The sequence below is a fragment of the Kryptolebias marmoratus genome, linkage group LG22 (genome assembly GCF_001649575.2).
Source record: "Kryptolebias marmoratus isolate JLee-2015 linkage group LG22, ASM164957v2, whole genome shotgun sequence".
NCBI lineage: Eukaryota > Metazoa > Chordata > Actinopteri > Cyprinodontiformes > Rivulidae > Kryptolebias > Kryptolebias marmoratus.
The window spans coordinates 25,398,635-25,419,968 of NC_051451.1; the positions used below are offsets into that span (position 1 = coordinate 25,398,635).

At 41.2% G+C, this 21,334-nt stretch overlaps 1 protein-coding gene across 1 annotated transcript; it reads right to left on the reverse strand.

Moving 5' to 3' along the window:
• Positions 1 to 2,323: 2,323 nt before the first annotated feature.
• Positions 2,324 to 11,089, reverse strand: btbd3b (BTB (POZ) domain containing 3b). The gene is made up of 4 exons (XM_017436699.2): positions 10,192 to 11,089; positions 8,523 to 8,613; positions 6,759 to 6,877; positions 2,324 to 6,272 (listed from the first exon to the last, which is right to left on the reverse strand). The coding sequence occupies exons 1-4, from the start codon at positions 10,518 to 10,520 to the stop codon at positions 5,240 to 5,242; spliced, it is 1,572 nt and encodes a 523-aa protein (XP_017292188.1). The 5' UTR covers positions 10,521 to 11,089; the 3' UTR covers positions 2,324 to 5,239.
• Between the last annotated feature and the right edge of the window lie 10,245 nt (positions 11,090 to 21,334).

Here is a 21,334-nt window from a genome sequence, read left to right on the forward strand (position 1 = left end):
TAGGGTTTTTTTTAGGTTTTAGCTGGCATTGTGTTCCTTTTAGCTAGCCTTCTGCTACTTTTAGCTTTTAGCTACTGTTTTGCCACTTTTAGCTTTTAGGTAGGTTTTTGCTGCTTTTGGCCTTAAAGCTACTGTTTTGCCACTATAATTTGCTTTTTTTAACAAACATTTTGTTTTTTTTTAGCTTTTAGCTGGCATTATGTTCCTTTTTATTAGCCTTCTGCTACTTTTAGCTTCTAGCTACTGTTTTGCCATTTTTAGCTTTTAGGTAGGTTTTTGCTGCTTTTGGCCTTAAAGCTAGTGTTCTGCCACTTTTAGCTATCATTTGCTTCTTAGAATTTTTAGCTACCATTTAGTTTTTTTTAGCTTTTAGCTGGCATTGTGTTCCTTTTAGCTAGCCTTCTGCTACTTTTAGCTTCTAGCTACTGTTTTGTCACTATCATTTGCTTCTTAGAATTTTAGCTAGCATTCAGGGTTTTTTTTTTTGTAGCTTTCAGCTGGCATTGTGTTCCTTTTAGCTAGCCTTCTGCTTCTTTTAGCTTTACCAGCTCAGTTTCAGCTTCTTTAGCGCTCACACTGCATTGTTGCAGAAAATGAAAATTCTTTAGTTTCCAGTAACTTCTAACCAAATTTGTCATTTTTTCTTCTGAGCTAATTGTCTCAAACAGGAAGTGATCGGTTTAAAAAGCTTCTTCAATAAAAGCAAAAAGAGGAAAACGTTTTATTTTCGCTTCAGAAGCAACAGAAAAGCCTCGGCCTCCCGCAGCGTCAGAGTCCCAGACCAATAATAATCCTGATTACAACATTAGAGCTACATTCATGTAAAATCTCCCCTTTTTTCCCATTTATTTATCCACCACTTTCTGCTCTGTGTTGATGTCAAACTGGCTCTATTGATTAAGTTCATTGTTGAGCACCTGACATATTTTCTCCCAGGAAATAATGTCTTAAATAACATGCAGAGCACATATAAAATATACATTTTTTATTCATCCTGTTTAGAGACTTCTTATCCCTGTCACACAATTAGAGACATCTGCCGATTGCCTTTTTTTATGCATCGTTTTATTACTGTGGGAGGAAGGTATCTATGATTGCCAATTTGAATTTAATTTCCTAAAGGCCCCCTTTCACAGACAAAAGTGTAGAGGAGCAGGAATCCTCTTATGAGAATCACGGCTTTTTTATTTCCTTTTTTTAATCAGTGCGTTCAGATCAGAATTGGGTCGAACAGCCGCAGAGGCTGGATTTTAATATTACTTCTCTCCACTTATTTAAACTCTAAAAACTCAACCTGGCGTTATCAGCCTTTCTTTTCTGAATGCCGTGGAAAAAAATAAGACTAAACGAGTTTTCCCCATCCTGTCTGCAACTTCCTGTTTGTGGAGAATTGATGGAAAAACTCGAAAACGTCATAAATTGATGTTAAAGCCTGAATGTAAAAGTGACAAAGACAAGGCCCATCAGTCAACAGACAGCTGTTTTTGTTTTATAAATCACTGCAGCACTGAAGGGCAACGTCTTTGCTGCGTAACATCACTTTTTTATCGCTTGGTGCTGAAAAATGAGGGCGATCATCGTGTTCAGTGGTGGACGAAGTACTCAACTGTAGTACTTGAGTAAAAGTATTGATACTCATGGTCAAATCTCACTCAACTACAAGTAAAAGTTCCTCGGTCAAAAATGTACTCATTTTAAAGTACTGAAGTACTCACTTTTGAAAATACTTAAGTATTCAAAAATACAAATTAAGTTTTCTGATATCAGTAATTTTGCAGAACCTTGTCACTTTCAGAAACCACCTGATGTATCGATGCGTAGAAACACTCTGCTGCAACTTCTACACCACCTGGAAGGAACTTCAGCATAAAAATGCAACAAAAAATAAGGATTTTTTTGTTTAAAAACACCAAACCAGAGAGGCTTGATTCTCCTCACACTTTCACTGTGGAGCCGAGGTTTAAGGTTGAATCTGTTACCACAAAGTAACGACCAGCTTCCTGGAAATGTAGTGGACTGAAAGTTAAAAGTTCCCCCCCAAAAAATTACTCAAGTAAAGTGAAGATTCTCAAAAAATGTACTTAAGTACAGTAATCAAGTAAATGTACTCTGTTACTGTCCACCACTGATTGTGTTTGTGTGAGTGTCTGTCTGTTAGCAAAACATCTCATGAGCCACTGGACCAATTTCCATTGAACTTGCATAAAGTAACCACTGAATGTACAACCGATGAATGTTTTTATGCTCAGATTTGGTGTGGTAGTAGCTGAGAGTTATTAAAATGAGAGGCAGTGGGCGATTTGCATTCCTTCCAGGAATACTAAGACTTTAATTGTGCGAAAAGAAAACACGATCCGTTTATACAACTCCTGTTTATTTGCGTCATCAACAACCGTACACATTCGTCGGTCCTCCAGCACTTCAACACGATTAAACACCTTTTCATTTCCATCCGCAGACATTTCTGTGTGCAAAACTCTCTGACATCTCAGACGTTTAACCCCACACCAGGAAAAAAAAAAAAAAAAGAAGAAGCATAGTGGTTCCAAAACAAACTGGTTCACAAATCAACATCAGTGCAACAGTGGAACGGATACAGTTTGCTGAAACGGTTTGATCACGTTTGGAGAGGGTGCTCCACACATTTTTTATTATTTTTGTTGTTTTATTTTTTTTTTACTTAACAAAAAGAAGTGAAAGTCCCTAAAATAAGCAGCAGCTTCCAACACCCGACTCAGTCATTGATCTTTTTTGCTGTAAACAAAAACAAGGCGCCAGAATAATTAGCAATACACACCAGATAAAATGGGGGGTAAAAAAATAAAACCAACCTGCTCATGTTGGGAGTGCCACAGTGCAGATAACCAGAGAAAGCTTTCAACCTGCTTGAATTGTAATGATTATAAATTCTACATTTTACTGTACGAATTGTTTGCGTTTTTTGTGAACAGCTGCATAAAAAAACGCAAATCAGACGTTTTTTTTCAAATTAAAGTTGGTTTAAAATGAATAAACTGGGCTGCATGTGAACAGAGGATGCTTATGAAGGCTCCGTTGAACATTCACAAGATTAAAACATTATTTTCTTCAGGAACTGTTCTTCGTGGAGGTATCTGGGACTTCATATTGAGTTTAGTGAACGCTGAATCAGAACTAAAACTGTTGGTGAATCACCTCATTTTAATCAGACAGGATTTGCATAAAATTTCATCCCACCCATGATGCTCATCTTCAAAACCAAACAACATTTTAGGCAGACACATAAACCTTTCTTTTTTACCATTTTCATCCATCTTTTTTTTTTGTTCACATCATCTGAATAAAAAAACAAAACAAAACTGCAGCCTTTGTTTTTATACGAGGCATCGATGGAATAAAGGTCAAGATGTGAGCAGGTGCAGAAAGAAGAAAGAAGCCATGTCTGAGTGTTACAAGATACAAAGGGACACACATAGAAACACAGCTTCCAAAAGAATCGTTTCGTGTTTCTCATAATATCCTCGTAAAGTTGGCATTGTTTCTAGGAAACGACACGAACGCTGCAATAGCCACGCCAGGCCTGCGTGTGGCGCTTTTAGGAAGATGCACCAATAAAACAGGAAACAAGGCTTGGAGCTCGGTTGGTGCGTAAAATGAGACGAAGAGGACGTCGTCTGGTTTTCATCAGGTCAGAAATGGGGCTATGGCATCATTGTTCTCAAAAGGTTTTATTTTGTCCGTATATTTTAGATGGGATGCACTGAAACCAATGCTAGTGTTGGGTTTCAGTCCAATACTGCACCACTTTATATTCACCAGGTGTCAGGATGTAGAGGAGGAACAAGTTTTTGTTGTTGTTCTTTGACTTAGCCGTCCTGATCCACATTCCCATACTGGTTGTTGTTGGTAATTCACCATAAAGCTGTTTGCTATCTGCCAATAAACACCAGAAGAAGAAGAAGAAGCTGCGTGGAGGTGTTTCAAAGTGAACGTTTGTGAAAAAAAGTGGAATGGACTGCTAAGATGTCAAGAGGAGGAACTAAATCTGGCACTTTTCCACACAAGCAATTTGATAAATGTCTAAAATAAGAACAACACATTGAGCAGAAAAGAATATACAGATCTGAGCACGAGCTTCCCGACAATCTCGCCGCTCAGCAGAAGACTGCTCCTCTGATTTTCACACATTTTCAAAGTAAATTTACTCGTACTCGTACTCATACCTGTACCTAATTATAGGCCAACTGTTGGGAACTGCAGCCATGTTGTATTTTTTCGAACCAGAGTCTCTGAACTGCTACTGCGAGGCTTTAAGCCCCGCCTACTACCTCGCACGCAACCCCGCAACCTTTCTTTTTTAGCATGAAATAACTAACTACAACTAAATGTGTTAAAGAAGGAATATTTGAGCATAAAGCAGCAAGGTGAGATCTATGTGAATCAACAAGAATCTACGCTTGGAAAAACATATCTGAGGTGGCTTTTTTGTTGTTTCCTGGAGGACTTAAAAACTTCAGATTCCGTTTGAAGGGGAAGATTCTACACATGTAGAATGGTCTACATGAAAATGCAAAGGTGGCATGTCAAGATTTCTTTCACTCTGGGATCAGTTTTCAAAAACAAAAACATTTTGTGGCTCCATGCGAGGACGCAAGGCTGAAATGACACTCCCAAAAAAACGTCCCCATGTGGACGGCCCATCAGTTGGAAAACAAACGCAAACACCACTAGATATTACAACAGGACAGACAGTGTATTCTGACTCAAATCGTGGATTGTAACTGTGATTTTTGGATATCATACAACTGTTTCCCCTCCCATGATGTGTCCTTCAGTCCCATCCGGATCATGGGATGAGAAAATCACTACAGAGTACAGAGTGTGAAGTATTGCTGTTCTCTTAGTGCCCTCTATTCAAGCATAAAAATGATAAACAGTGTAGCATCTTTAATATATAAGATATCTTTACGCCAGCTAGGCCACAAATGCGGCATCATATACATTTCAGAATTTACATATATTCATATATACATGCGCATCTTTTGCAATATATATTTTTTTCAATTTTAGGACAAGACATCTATCTGGTCCTACTCAAGTGGACCATTTACTAAAAACATAACCACATGAGACCCTTAGACAGGTCTAAGATCTAACTGTGACAAAAATAAATACCATCGATTGACACTATGGATAAAGTAATAAATTTCTCTTTTCAATAAGTGCACTCAAAATGAGTCGGACATTTGCATGGGTGACGTCAGGCATAGAAGATGAGTTCAGGGATCTGCCCTCCCTGCACCCCGGTGCCGTTGGTGCTGTCCGAGGAGCACTGGAACTGGAAGGTCACTTTGCCACACTGCACCTCGGTCATTCCTTCCTGCCCAAAGTAGCTCAGCTCGTTTCCATCCAGAACCACGCTGGCGGTGTAGAACGTGTCGGGCTCGATTTGGACCGGATACTCAAACCACACCGGGAAGGTATTGCTGGAGCCGTCGGAGAAGTACTTGCTGAGGTTTTGTCCCAGCAGGACGCCCTGACGTTTCAGCTCGATCTTTGCGCTGTACTCCGCAGAGCCGCAGCTAGATCCGTACAGCCCGAAGCCAGCGATAAAAACCCTTTTATCCACGGCAAACTGGATGCTGTCACAACGGCCTCTGTAGCGCCACTGATTGCTCCGGTAGGCACAGGACTGGAATCTGTGGCAGCGCTGTGGTGTCAGACCCTTCCTGGGCTGACTGACAAACTGCAGCTCAGGCTTCTTGGCTGCCGTGTACCACAGGAAGATGTCATTGGTCTCATTAAGCGTCAACACGCCCGACTGAGCCGCGCCGTTCGCAAAATCATCAAGCGCCATTGTAGGGATTCGTATCAGGTACATGGCCTTGCCCAAAACTTTCCGCTTGTTGTCAGTTGAAGACGTGAGCTCCTGTCTCTGGCACTCTGCCTCGGCCCAGCTGAGTGCCGCCTCAAACACGACGATCTCTTTAGCGTTGAGAGTCTCCCGCTGCAGGATGCTCTCCAGGGTCTGTGCATCAATGTCGCAGAAGCCCTCAGAACGCAACGCCAGCTCAGCCTGGGCATCAATCACCTCCCAGCAGCGCTGCGTCAGCTCGGGCTCCTCGAACAGGCAGCTCTGGGAGAGCAACACGCAGGCGTTTTTGGCGCTCAGGCTGGTCTCCAGGAAGTTGACGCAGGCACGAGCCAGGTGGGGGACAATGTACTTTTTGGCGGCGTAAAGAGTGGCCAACACGGTGTCAGCAGTCAGGTCAATTTCATCGCAGTAAATGTACCTGTGGGAGTAAAAATACTACACGATCAGCTTTCGGAAACCCCAGACAAGCAACGAGACGAGCTGGGATGACGATGGTTAAAACAGACAAGAAGGCATCATGGTTTTTGTCCAAAAATGTGTCCAAAACAATTAGACTAAACAATCCCAGCAGTAAAATTCCCATGGAAACTAATCAAACTGGTAAACTCAATTATTTTTTTCTTTCATTCTGCTGTATGTTGCCTTCAAGGATGAAATAAACACATCATGATAATAAAAGGAAGGGAAAAATAGGTAATATTAAGCAAATAACTGGTGTATAGTGAATAAAAGTGTAATTTAATACCTCCTAGATTAAAAAAAGAAAGATGTTTATCACAGTTTTGTCAAGAATATGAAAGCGTTGGATATAAAGCAGGGAAAGTAATAAATGCTGATGTTCTTTGCTTAAGACAAATATCTTCAAGTATTATGCTTTGAGGTAAAAAAGGAAATGATTGCTTACTTGAGCATTGCCAGAAATGCTGCTGGTTCCACGTCTGGGATGTGGATTTCATCTTTGTTCTCAGCGAGTTCTCCGTAAAACATGGCATGAAACACCGAGCTGCCCACAGCCAACACGTACTGTCAAAACGAGGAGAGAAACCGAAGAGACAGGGGAAAAAAAACCAAGAAAAAACAGACTATTATTTCACAGGAGTCCACATGACACGCATATACACATTTAATTATACCCCTGCTATTCTCTAATTTAATTTAGAGGTTGTTTGCTTCATTTCAGCAGTCAGGTTGGAGAAACTGACAGATGTTTTCTGTTGTCCCAATCTTTTTTTTTTTGGTGCTCATTTGTCTGCCTGTTAGCATAATTTCTCAGGAAAATAATAAAAAGGGGGGGTTCGGATTTTGTGACTAATGTCGTGATGCTTATAGGCTGGTTAGCATAAAACCAGCATCATCTCATGACCCATTACATTTCATGGACATCTACATAAGTTTAATGCTCACAGCTGCTTTTCTAGTCCTGGAAGGAGGTAACTTGAGAGATAATTTTAATGACAATGCGTATGTGATCGCCGGCCGACCAGAAACAATTAAGAATGCTGAGCTGAACATCTTTTAAAACCCACTGGCATAATGTCCCAACATAAAAGGCATTTCACCCTTTCATAACAGCTTTCTTTAAAAGCAGGAAGTGTACCGCAGCTACCAATCAAATTACTCATTTGGGTCCAACATAAAGGAGAAAAATTAAAAGAAATCCCAAGCTAATTCCAACCTTATCTGCGGGCTAAATTTATGGCTGTAAAGATGTCAAGATGGGTTCAAATAGAGGAAGAGTGGAAATATTTTGGTTCAGACCAACGTGAATTTTAATTATTTATCTGAACATACATTACATTTGTAATGAGGACAGAAGAAAAATAAGAAATCAGGTGACGTTACAAGATAAATAAAGGCCTAGCATTCCTTATAGGAATGCATATCACCCACCACCTTTCATGCCAGAGTTTAAACTAAAATTATTATACGTTGAGAAATGATGGAGTTAAGATATTAAGCTCAGAATATGTGCTGTGAATGACTCTCAGCTACTACCGGCTCAGATTTCCGCTCAATGTTTGTCAAACTGACTGAGTTGTAGGCATTTGGTTAGCTGTGGCGGCCATCTTGAATCACCCTGACTCATAAAGTCGGTCAGCTGTAGATGTACATCTAATGGTTACTTTTTGAGAATTTCATTGAATTTTGTCCAGTGGTTTGTAAGATATTTTGCTAACAGTACAGATAAAAACAGACATGGACACAGGGAAAAATATTATCGCTCCTTTTTCACCTTCAAATGGAACAATGGTATTCTTGCACCAACATTTATTGCAAAAGTTTAATTCTTTTCTTTTTCTTTGATGCACCTTCCTCTGCGTCCTATTTTTGTGACATTTTTTCCTCTAAATCTGTTTGATTGCAGAGCACTTTCTGAAAAAAATCAGCACTCAAGCAGAAATCAGACGCCGTCCGTTCTGCGAGGACATCCCTTCCTCCCTTTTTGCTCGCTCTCCTCCAGCCTCATTTACATAAATAATTGAGGACCGTCTCGAAAAAGACACATGGTGCGGAAGTGAGTGCAGAGAGCACAAAGGACCTCCATTAACGCCGGGGACTGAGGAAGAATATATTTTATGCTTGTTTGATATGAACAACAATCTGCCTGATGGCTCGCCCGTTCATTTCCTCCCTGTTACCGAGATGTTACGGACGGATAAACTCTTACTCTGTGTCCTGGCAGCCTCTGGGTCCGTCCAGGCTGACCCACGACGAAATGAACATCTGCCATCAGCTCATTGTTGAACATCACTGAGTTCCTAAAGGAGACAAGAAGACAGAATTAGATAACGTCTGGTTAAACTCCACCTTTTTAAACTGAGATCCTGTTATGCTGAGAAAGTAGTCGTTGACATTGTCATTTGGCTGTGACGGCCATTTTGAACTGAATTGACTCCAAGAGTTAATAAGTTGAAGACATACATCCAATGGTTAATTTATGATCCTGTAATTTGAAATATTAGGATGTTTTTTGCTTCATCTTCTCAGGATGTAGAGGGCTCCATCTGCTAAATTTAATGGATTGTCCTCATTTCCATTATTTCGTTTTCCTTTATAAAGATAAGGGATCAAAACAACGGAAAGCCCCTGCTGTGAAAGAATGGGACCAACAATAAAAGCTGCGTTCATATATAATTGATTGGTGGAACGTGTCACAGGGCTTGGTAAACAGCTTCACGATGTTCTGGAGAGACAACAAAGGCCCGGTCGGAAAACGCACATTTACAGCTGGGGCCTTTTTAAACGATAGGCCAAGGTAAATATTGTGCTTTTTTAGTGCAGATCAGCGTCTGCTTATCAAACACACTTCCTGCCTGTCGGCTCGCTGTTAAATCAGAGAGACGAAGTCTGCAGGAGATGAGGGTGTAAAATGAAGTCAAACACCAACACCAAGCAAACCAAAAAATAAGGTCTGAATGACCCCTCCTATATTCAAACCCACAAACACACATTTACAACCTCAAAAAAAAGTGTTTTTGCTTTGTGATACATTTTATCATGCAGTGAAATTCTCTTGCAGGATTTCAGGAATATTTAAACAGCTTGGATCACGACTAATCAGAGCAAACAAACAGAGCACTTTGCTCTCAGACTGCAGGTTTACTTGTGGTTCCTAGAGTTTCTAAAAGTAGAACATGAAGCAGAGCTTTCAGTTCTCAGGCTCCTCTCTTGTGGAACCAACTTCCAGTTTCTGTCAGTGAGGTAGAGACACCCTGTCTACTTTTAAAATCAGGTTTAAGACTTTTCTTTATGATGAATCCTATAGTTAGGGTTGGTTTGGGTTTCCTGAGCTCTCTCTTAGTTTTGCTGCTATGGGCTTAGACTGCAGGAGGAAACTGGTGAAATTTCCTCACTTTGCTGATGTCTTTACTCTCTCTACCCTCCATATTTGTATTTGCAATTATTATTATTATTATTATTATGAAATATTATTTGCATTAAAATGTGTTTTTCTTAGTTTTTCTTCCCATAGAAACTCCACCTGGACATATCCGTCTGTGTCTGCCTTTGTCTTGCTCCTTTCCTCTCAAACCCCAGCCAGTCCTGAGCCTGGTTCTGGTTCTGGTTCTGGTTCTGTTTTTTTCCTGTTGAAAGGGAGTCATTCCTTTCCACTGTCACTAATGTGTAGCTCAGGATGGGGGGATATTTCAACCCTATCTGCTGGCTTCCTTAGATCAATTACTTTTACTAATTGGCATTTCATAATGTACTGTAAGTGATTATAATTAGAACTAAAATTGACTGTAATTTGATTTGAATCTGGATCAGACTTTTTATTTTTGTACAGTGCCCTTAAATGACGTAGGAAATGTGTTTTTTTAGCAGATGCTTCCTACCTTTCTCTGATGGTCGAGTAGAGCCCCTGCCAGTTACAGTTCTGTATGGTGTTGTTGTTGTTGAGGTTCTGCTGTTGGTACTGTTGCACCGTGGTGGTCGTGGTGGTGGCGGTCGTGGACGCCGGCTTCTTGGTGGGAAAAATCTCTGCTGACATCTTCTTCTTCTTCTTGCTCCGAAGAGTGATTATCTCATAACAGACTGGGGGCAGCTTGGAGCCGCCGCTGGCATTCCCTTTCTTGGAGCTTTTGCTTGACTTGCCTTTCACCGACTCAGGAAGCATTAAAAAGAAAGTCAGACATTTCATGTTCCGTCCCTTGGCATCGACCATGAGTGTGTTCAACTGCCGAGCAGTGGGAGCAGAGAAGAGAAGTCATCCACCGGGAGCAGACAGGTGTGATGGAGGGTTTGGGATCACCTTTAGGGAACTACCAGGGCATATCTCGTCCTTGTTTGGTCAGTTTCTTGAAGAAGCAAGTTCAAACTGTTGGCCTGAAGGCAGTATTCTCATGTGAGGTTAGATCTGCTGACGAAGAGACTTTCAGGATTCCCATCCCTGCTTGTCCGGAGTGATGAGATCAGCTCTTCAAATCACTTCTTTTCTCCTCTCCTCCCTTTTGGCTCGCTGAGAGTTTGCCCTGACAGCTCCAGATTTAGTATAGCTGCAGTGGTCCTCAGGCAACGCTGTTTGTCCAGGTCCTTTAATTTAGCACTCCTTCTCCCTGTGCTTTTCTTCTCCCCTCTGCCCGTCTTCATCTGTCAGTTCCCGGCTTTATTTTATTCCCCCCCCCCTGTTTACCACAGGATCGTCTCCCCTCTCCTCTCCTCCTTGAGTCCCCTGCAGGATGCTGGAGCAGGGGATGCTGGAGCAGGGGATGCTGCGATGCTCCGCTCAGCCTCTCGTTCTGCTGACTACAGAGGTTGAATGGAGGAGCGCAGAGGAGATGGAGAGCCCCCGCCTCCCCCGCCCCCCTCTCAGCACAGTTTAGAGCTCTCTCAAGAGCTCAGCCAATGGCAACAGACAGCATTCATGATTGGGTAATTCAGCCAATGGTGCAGCACATGCTTGAATATGTAAAAGGCTACGTCTCAATTAAAGACACAGCCATGTCTCGTCAGAATGATGGATCAATCCACATCTTGTGTGTTTGGACAGTAAATCCAGGTTTTAAATTTGATTCAAAACAGGATGAATCGATGTGCTGTTCCTAGGGGCACGCCTCATGTGACAACCAGACACTTTTTATTATCTGCCAAGGCGAAGGCATGTGTGTGCACGTGTTCATCTGTCTGTACTAATTGCAAAATATCTCATGAGCCACTGGATGAATTTAAAAGAAACTCGCGGGAGGTAACTCTTGGACGTACATCTACAACTGATTAACTTTTGAAGTCAATCAGATTCAGGATAGCCAAGATGGCGTGGAAGGCGGCGTTTATACCAATAGTTGAATTTGCAGCTCATTAATCACTAAACCTGGTCCAGCAAAGAGTTTCCAAACTGTTTCAGTTTTAAGCCCACAAAGGATTTATTGCTAAATTAGGCAGTTCCTTAAATACTTCAATATAAACTTATTAAACGTTCTTCTCTTTACATCTTTGAATATTTCAGTCAAAAGTAAATTTGTGGTTTTTGTATTTGAGAAATTGCTGCGGTTTCTTTCTCAAAGCACGTCTTTGGGAAAAACAGAAAGGTTTGTGCAGATTATGCATCTTTTCAGGAGAGAACATCAAGCTCTCAATATGTTTTCTGTAGAACACGTGTTTGTCTGGTTCAGCTTGTTCACAGCTGCTAAAAAGTAAGATAAGATAATTAAGATAATTTATTATCACCTGCCACTAAAATGGTAAAGGCGGGCGATAATGTTTATGTTATGTGTACGTTTGTCCATTTGTTGGCAAAACATCCTGTTAACCACTGGACAGACTTGAATTAAAATTGGAAAGTAATCATTGGATGTGCATCTACAACTAACTAACTCAATTCAAGATGGCCACCGAAGCTAACTGACCTTAAAAAAACGCAAACTTGCTGTAACTTAGTCAGTTTCACAGACACTGAGCTGAAAGTTGGTGTGACAGTAGTTGAGAGTAATACCCAGCACTTACTTCGAGCTCTACATCTTTGCTTAAAACTTTGTCACTAACTGGAGTCAACCTTGTTTGTCTGTTAGCAAAATATCTCATGCACCACTGGACTGATTTTGATGAAACTCACAGAAAATAATCATTGGATGTACAGGGTGACCATTTATATGGCTACACCTCAATAAAACGGGAATGGTTGGTGATATTAACCTTCTGTTTGTGGCACATTAGTATATGATGGGTGGTGACCATGGCAGCCATTTTGAAACCAACTTTTGTTTTTTCAGTGGGAAGAGGGTCATGTGACACATCAAACTTATTGGGAATTTCACAAGAAGAACAACGATGTGCTTGGTTTTAACGTAACTTTATTCTTTCATGAGTTATTTACAAGTTTCTCAGCACTTATAAAATGTGTTCAAAGTGCTGCCCGTTGTGTTGGATTGTCAATGCAACCCTCTTCTCCCACTTCCACTTCCTGGAAAGTGGATTGGTCGTCGTTGGCCAGTTGAACGGCCCCCAAGGTCTCCCAATCTGACCCCTTTAGACTTTTATCTTTGGGGTCACCTGAAGGGGATCGTCTCTGCTGTGAAGATACGAGATGTGCAGCACCTGAAACTACGAATACTGGAAGCCTGAGCTTGCATTTCTCCTGTGGTGTTGCTATCAGTCTGTGAAGAGTGGGAGAAGAGGGTTGCATTGACAATCTAACACAACGGGCAGCACTTTGAACACATTTTATAAGTGGTGAGAAACTTGTAAATAACTCATGAAAGAATAAAGTTACGTTAAATCCAAGCACCCCGTTGTTTTCCTTGTGAAAATCCCAATAAGTTTGATGTGTCACATAACCCTCTTCCGATTGAAAAAACAAAAGTTGGATCCAAAATGGCCGACTTCAATAGCCGTCATAGTCCCCAAACATCTTGAAAAGTTCCCCCCCTCATATACTAATGTGCCACAAAAAGGAAGTTAATATTACCAACCGTTCCCATTTTATTGAGGTGTATCCATATAAATGGCCCACCCTGTACATCTACAACTGATTAACTTCTGGAGTCAGTTTTGTAATCAAACTTAGCAAACACAAAACTTACTATAAATCAGTCAGTTTTACAGGTAATGGGATGTTTTGCTTTGTTACACCTGTTATTATTTCTGTTGCAAAGCAGAGCATCCAAATATAACGCTGTTATTTCTATAAAGTGCGGTTCTGAAGCTGAAAATGAAACTGAAAACCAGAGCAGGATAAAGGGAAATGAATTTATTGGAGAAACTCTTCCTTGAATGAGTCACAATATTGATTTTCCCATAAACCCTAATTAACTGTCTTAGTGTTTGCTGCACTGAGGAGCATTAGCCCACTAAGCCCCCTGATACACTGTACGCTGAAGAACAGAGAAATTTGCTATGGCAACATGGAGCCAACATTACAGGGCACCATACTCTGAAATTGCAGGCCACTAGAGATGTTACCCTGGTAACCACATCCAAAAGCAACACTAGAACAAAAATGTATTATGCAGGCATAAAAACAATAATGGTCGGAAAGGAGAAAGGTTTGTCCTGCGCTGCGATTTTGGTCTTCCATGAAAATCTATATAAACAAGTTAAATTATAAATGCGCTTCCCATACGGTGAAACTTCGGTAACTGGTGACAAAATGCTAAATAAACAGTTTAGTGATTAATCCGACATTAAAGTCCAGCATCTGCGTAGGTTGTTTTCTAAATTGGATGTCACCATACATCATCCTCAGTGGCTTAATTGCGTTTTTCCCTCCATTCATCAACAGAAACTGTAATCTTGTTAATCACACATTTAGGCAGGAGTGAGAGGAGGAAGTAATGATGGTGTCACAGTGTCTACATCACTTTTGTCTCACACTTTGTCATCACCTGCAGTCACACTTTTCCACGGGAAATGAAAACATTAGCATAACTGTAGTAGCACGACAATTAACGTAGAGTTTAACAAAGGCTCGTAGATCTTAGCTGCTGTAGTCATGTTAGAGATATTAAAAAAAACAAGACTGACACATGCATGCACAGAACATATATACTCATTGTCTTGACATAGTTGGTGCTCAGTCAAAATGATTGGTATCTTTACATAATACAGCGCAGTTCTTTTTTTTTCTTCCTTCCGTTGTTCCTTATTTAGATTATCTATATATATATTAGAAATTCTTACGTTGGCTGTTCAGAGGGCCTTGGTACTGTTAGTACCTTAGTTTAGTTATGTTTAGACCTTAGTAATTGTTATGTCGGCCGTATAGAGGGTCTGGTACCATTTAGAAAGCTCGGTATCATTAGTTTAGCATTCTCATGTTTTAGATTATTTATCCAAACTGTACACTTAGTTTAGTTTATCTTGTTTAGCTTTTGTGTTTCATGTTCTGTAACTTTGTCTGTAATTTTGTTCTTGTGTTGTAAAGCACTTTGAGTCGCCTTGTGCTGAAAAGTGCTATATAAATAAATGTACCTACCTACTTACAGGGTACAAACCTGGAACTCACCTGGTATTTATCTGGTAAGTACCTGGAACTCATCAGGTACTTGCCAGATAAATACTTGGTACGTACCCTATAAGAACTGGTTAACAAGTCACTTCATAGTACAGCCCTGTCCCAGGAAGTACTAGGTATGTTCCTGGTAATTACCAGTTACGTACAAGGTACATACCCTGTTAAGTACTGGGTATGTACCCAGTGTATAACCAATAAATACCATGTACATATCTGATAAGTACCAGGAAAGTAGAAGGTACCTACCATGTACATACTTTCGTCATACATGGGTAATTACTAGGTACATACTGGGTAAGTACCCAATACATGCCCAGTGTGTACCCAGTTCATATCCAGTACTTACCCAGTGTATATCATATAAGTACCAGGTATATACCTTGTAAATACAATAATGAGTAATTATCAGGTACATGCCTAATACATTGATGGATAATTCCCAGGTATGTACGCGCTTCACCAGCTAAATACCTTTTAAATACCAGGTATGAACCATTTAAGTACCAGGTAAATTCCAGGTATGTACTGGGCTGTATTATTTATTGTTGCAAAATATTTCTGTGATAACGGAAGTGAAACTGTGAGCTGAAGTAAATTCTGATGCAAGTTCCCAGTTTAAATAACTCACTGGTACTCCATGGTTCTGCTCGGTGCAGTGGTCCAGCCCTTACTGGTGCAGAAACATCAAACGGGCGAATTTAAAAAGCGGCAGAAGTCCAGCTGTGCCTTTATTGATTGCTTCTTGAGGATTGTACTCAATGAAACACCTTTATCTTCAAAGTAGTGGTACCAGGACACCTCCATCCTCTCAGAACTAACTGCAGTTGATGTTTCAGAGCAAACAAGCCGGAAAAGGTAGAGCCTCACGGAAACATCCAGTACTTCAATCATTAGAAAGAAAAATACGTTGCTGCTTTCACATAAGTGTGTTTTTTTTCAGGATTGCACTTGTTTTTGCTCACAGTTGTCATTCCAGCCAGTTTTTAAATATAAAACAAACCCCTATTAATGAAAAGAGTTGCTGCAGATGAGTAAAGAAGGAAGAATTTTAATAGATTCTTTTGAACGCTGAGGTCATTAGTAATTTTAGCGTTTGTGGCTGCATGCCATTCGGAGTTTGAGCACAGAGATGCAGCCCTGTGTGGCGACAGGACTCTTCTGCAGCGAGAGAGAGGCACCTGCTGAGAGGCTTGGCTGAGCGCGGCGAAGGAGAGAGAAGGCTGCGAAATGAACTGTGATGCAGTGTTGGCACACGGCGGCAGGGACAGGATCCAGCAGCTCGTCCACTGCTCGCCCTCCACACACACACACACACCCCTCCCTGCAGCCGTCCTCGCTTCGCTGCCACCATTAAAGCAGGCAAGGGCACCTGACAGGTGGAAGGGGTTGAAGTGATGGCGGCTGCCCAGATACGGAGCTTAGAAGTCCTGGAAAAGAGAAAACTGTTGGTCAGCGGGGCTTTGAAAAGAGCTGGCAGTCAGGAACAGTGTGTGTGTGTGTGTGGGTGGGTGTCAAAGGAAATACAAACATTCAAGATAATGTGTGCATACGGGACTGTAACTTGTGTTTTTTTTAATCTAAACTCTGTCACACTTTACTATATCTCTGCTATTAATGCCAGCCACCAAAAGGGTAAAGTGTTCATGTGTCTGTTTGTTAGCAAAATATCTCATGAACCTCTGAACAAAATTAGCCTTATGAATATTGAGCTATAATTTGGTGTGGTAGTAGCTGAGAGTGACATCTTGCATTATTGCAGGAGACTGAGCCTAATATTTTTAAAACGGCTGTCATTTCCCTGCGGAGAATGATCCGAGTCTAAGGAATGTGAGGCTCTTAATTTGACATTTCACACAGATCGTCGCAGATTTAGCCATTATATCTGCTCAGAGTTACAATAATAAACATTTCATTAGAAAATCCGATCATCTTCCGTTATCAGCTTGAACTTTGAACAGTGTCTTGTCCAACAAATAGCCCAACATGCTTTAACTCAGCAGAAAAGGCAGCAGCACCACAGATGAGATGATAGCCTCCCCTTTGGCTCACAATCAATACGTCACACTCAGAAGATCTATGGGGGTAATTTTACTTGCTGGGAAAGTGCAGAAAGGGAAAAAAAAAAAACAGAGTGTAGGAGGGCTGCAGGAGGCAGCAGCTTCTCTGGGTCACAAGAACAACCATGTTAGCGTAGCCACATAGCTGTCCATAAGTTCGTATATACTGTAAGCTCCTCTCCTGTTGCTGTGTGTGTGTGTGTGTGTGTGTGGACGCAGTAATGACAGTGTAGAAATGACCTTTTAACTCCAGCCCACAACATGCTCACATGCTGACTCCCACACTTTTTTTTATCACTCTTCACTCTCTCTCTCTCTCTCTCTCTCTCTCTGCTGTCATAAAAAAAAAAAAAAACTACTTCAGCTTAATTTTGCAGAACATCTACCCGACCAAAATTAAGTATTGTTGTTTGGCGCTCCTTAAATCTCATATTTATCTGTTGTCTGGTTGATTTAGCCCACAGCTAACTGTCTGGGAAATTACTGAATATATATTTGCAGCTGGCGCAGCTTAAAGAACAGCTACATGTTGACTGAATCTGAAAAGACTGAAACCTAGAAAACATTAAAAGCCAAGCATTTGTTGAAGGAATGCATATCACCTGCCACCGTCTTAAACTAAGATCTTTTTATGCTAATGCTGATCAGCTGTGGTGGACATCTTCAGCTGGACTGACTCCAAAGTCAATCAGTTGCAGACGTACATGCGGTGATTGCTTCCCGAGAGTTTCAATAAAATCACGAGTTCATGAGATATTTTGCTAACAGACAAACAGGGTTGACTCCAGCAGTTACTGCTAAAGTTTTAAACAAAGATGTTGTGCAAAGAGTAGCACTGTTGTTAAATGACTCGTGCCTGTAACCCCACCCATTTTTTAGCACAATAGCTGTAAAACTAGCTGATTTTGTCATTGACTTCAGTATTTTTGAGTCTTGGGTCTTGGTGCTTTGTTTTTCTGTTTTCAGGGGTTACATTTTCATGTTTCTGATTAATGTTTCAGTTTGGATTTATTGTTTCTTTTATTTTATTTAGTCATGTTTCATGTCATTATTCACTTGTTTACCTGCCACGCCCGTCTCCACCTGCTCATAGTTGTAATCACTCACCTGTGCCCACTTCTCCTAATTACCCTCTGCTTTAAAACCTGGTCTTTCCCTCTACTTCAGTGGTCTCCAATCCTGGTCCTCTTTGGGCCACCATCCTGCATGTTTTCCTTGTTTCCCTGCTCCAACACACCTGATTCAGAGGTTAAATCACCTCTTCATGTTCTGCAGAAACCTGTTAATCACCCATTGATTCAAATCAGGTGTGTTGGAGCAGAGGAACAAGTAAAACATGCAGGATGGTGGCCCTCCAGGACCAGGATTGCCCACCCCTGCTCTACTTTCTTGCTGGTCCATTGTCTCTTGCCCTCTCTATCTGGTCTCTCCCGTGTTTTGCCTTGTTGTTTTTGCTACGTTCTGGTTTTTTGTTATTGCTTGGTTCTGCTGCATCATCAGCCTTTTGTTTTTGTCCTTTTTATTTTAAAATAAATTATTTTAAACCAAGATGAGTCTGCGCATTGGGTTTGCCACCCTCACCACCCCTCCTGGCAGATTCATTGTCATTTCTGTGTTTTCTAAGAAGGCTGTGGCGGCCATCTTGAGTTGTGGATGCACATCCAATAGTTGCGTCCTGAAAGTGTCATTAAAATCTGTCCAGTGGTTCATGAGATATTTCGCTAACAGACAGACAGGGTTGCCTGCAAATAGCTAATGGCAAAATTCTAAACAAAGATCCATTGGAGCTCAGAATATGTGTTGGGGATCACTCTCAGCTACTCCCACACCAAAACTTTGCAAATTAAATCAGGTGAAAGGCACACATGCCTCCTGAGATTAACATTTAAAACTATTTAGTGATATAATTATTGTCAGGTACTAAATGCCTGAAAATAACCCTTTTCTCTTGATAACTTCAGGTGTAATTGTAAAAGACAAATGAGTCATTAGGGTCTCGTAAATCTAAATTAAATCCTTGTGAGTTAAAATTATTTGTGAACCTGGGAGTGTTCGAAACGAAGCAATCAGTGATTAATTCTGATGTTCAGCAGAATATGAAGGTTTTTTTACTCAATAAAAATCCAGACACTGCCCTGTTATTTTGTGTTTTTTGGTTTATTTTAGCTGAAAATGATGCATTTCTGAAACCCTTGTTTAAGTCAGAAAATGATGCAGCAGAAATTCTGAAAGTTGTCTGGGGAAACTTTTTAAAATCATGAACAAATCGTACCACACAGACCTTCTCCTGAGCTGACAGGGTTAAAGTGTTTCATTTCAAAGCACTCCCTGAATGGCAGCTTAAAAACAGAGGGGACATTTATTGGTAATTTTCAGTGAGGTCCATCAGTAAAGATCAAAACCATTTGTGATTATTTTCAAAGGTTTTGTGGGCTCTGCTGGCCTTCATTAAGAGTGGAGAGTGGGCAGAAAGAAAGACGGGTGGACGGGGGGACGGGGGGGAGACCTGCTGCGAAGGACAGAGTGAGACATGAGTCCAGGACTGGAACCGAGGACATCTATAAGTGGGGACCCTGCTCCACGATCTGAGCCATTCAGTAACCTAAATTATTCGTTTTTATTAAATATTTTAGACGATAAACGCAAACACAGAGTTTACTCATGTCCTCTGTAGGCAACACTAACTATGGAGAAAATTTCCATCTTCTGCAGAGGCTGTTATAACATTTTCACATTGGAGATGCTTAACTTGATTTTTTTGACAGGGACTGTGAAGATGCCTCTTTTAAAAGCAGTGACACTGTGTGCCAAACTGTTGTATTAAAACAGGAACAAATTGACTGTGGTTGTATTCAGAGCTGACACATCTGGTCCGCTTTAATCGAAGCAGAGTTCGTTTCCAGCGTTGGTTCCGGACTTTTTGTGCAGGTGTGAATACAGTCATGCGAACTCCGGTGCGGATCAAACAACCGGACCGAGACCCGCTTTTTGAGGTGGTCTCGGTCCGCTTCCAAACCAACTCTGGTGCGGTTTGCTTCTGGTGTGAATACAGACCGGACTTGAACCGAACTAACTACGTAAAGCATGCACCTTTTTGGACTTCACGGGCCACCATTGCTAAGCATCATGGGACAAATAGCATTATTGCTGCTAATATTGCAGCACGCATTTGCCGGCGCCGTTCTAAAATTCGAAGTAAAACGTCATTAAACCGACGTTGAATGAGCTGCTCTTGAATTTCAAAATGGTGCTGTAATTGTACCAACAGAACGAATCCAGCACGCAGGACCTCCATCTTTATTTCCAACCGCTGCCCCGTCTTTCTGTCCAATGGGAGCAATGACCGTCACCCACGTGGCTTTGTTTATAAATTATAGTCCGCTTACAAAAAAGCACAATGTGAACGCAAACCGCACCAAACGAAAAAAATAAAGTCCACTTTTGGTCCGGACCAAACAAGCGGACCAAAGGACTTTCCTGGTGTGAATACACCGTGTAATTGGATTTGATTCTGGATCTGTTTTAGACCCATTCGGATTTATGCGTTGGACTCTTTTTCTGTTTAGTGCCCGGAGATGACTTCTTGAATTCAGTTACAATAAATTCTTACAGTAAGGGTTTGGTGCTGAAGAAGCTGCTCTCCAATGCATGATCTGTAATTAACATATTGCTTTAATTTCATTTTTCTGCAACCATCCAGAAACGTTGCAGTGACGTAATATCTCCAGGACTCCAGAAAAAGTGCAGGAGAGTGTATGATATCAGCTCCATCCATATAATTCTACAGCTTCTTGCTTGTACAAGTGAAACATCTACAAAAAGTGCTTTTAAAGATGTGCCTTTTAAAATGATTACTGTTCAGGTTTAACAGCCTCGTGGTTTGAGAGTACATGAGGGTACAACAGCTAAATGCATTTGTTTGATAGTGTTTTTAAAACATGTTGCCTTTCTAAAAGATTGCACATGCAGGATGTTGTTAAAAAAAAAAAAGATTTATCGATAAGATGTCCTCATTAAGTGGAGCAGAAGTGCCCTGTTCCAGTTCTGACACGATTGGTGGTGTTGTTATGTGCGGCTCTTTTGCTTTCAGCAGAAAAGTTCAACCATCTGAGCGAGAAATGGCTCAACGGATCGAGGCTTGGTTCGCCGTTTCTTTGTGGTGAAGAAGGAGCTGAGTTGCTTTTGCTGAGGCAAAGCTCTCCATTTACTGGTCCACCTGGATCCTTGGTACAAATGGCTGAAAAGAGCTTTCTCCTCAGAGATAAGACAAGGAACGTCATCACCTTTGCATTAAGGTGGTTCAAGCATCTGATTAGGACACTTGGTAATCATGTCCCACTGGGAGGAGAACCCGAGGCAGACCCAGAACCTGCTGGAAGGATCTTAAACTCTCTCTGGTGTGTCGCTGTGGAGAGGGATGTCTGGGGTTCCACCTGGACCTGTTGCCTCCATGAGATGACTTAATAAGCAGAA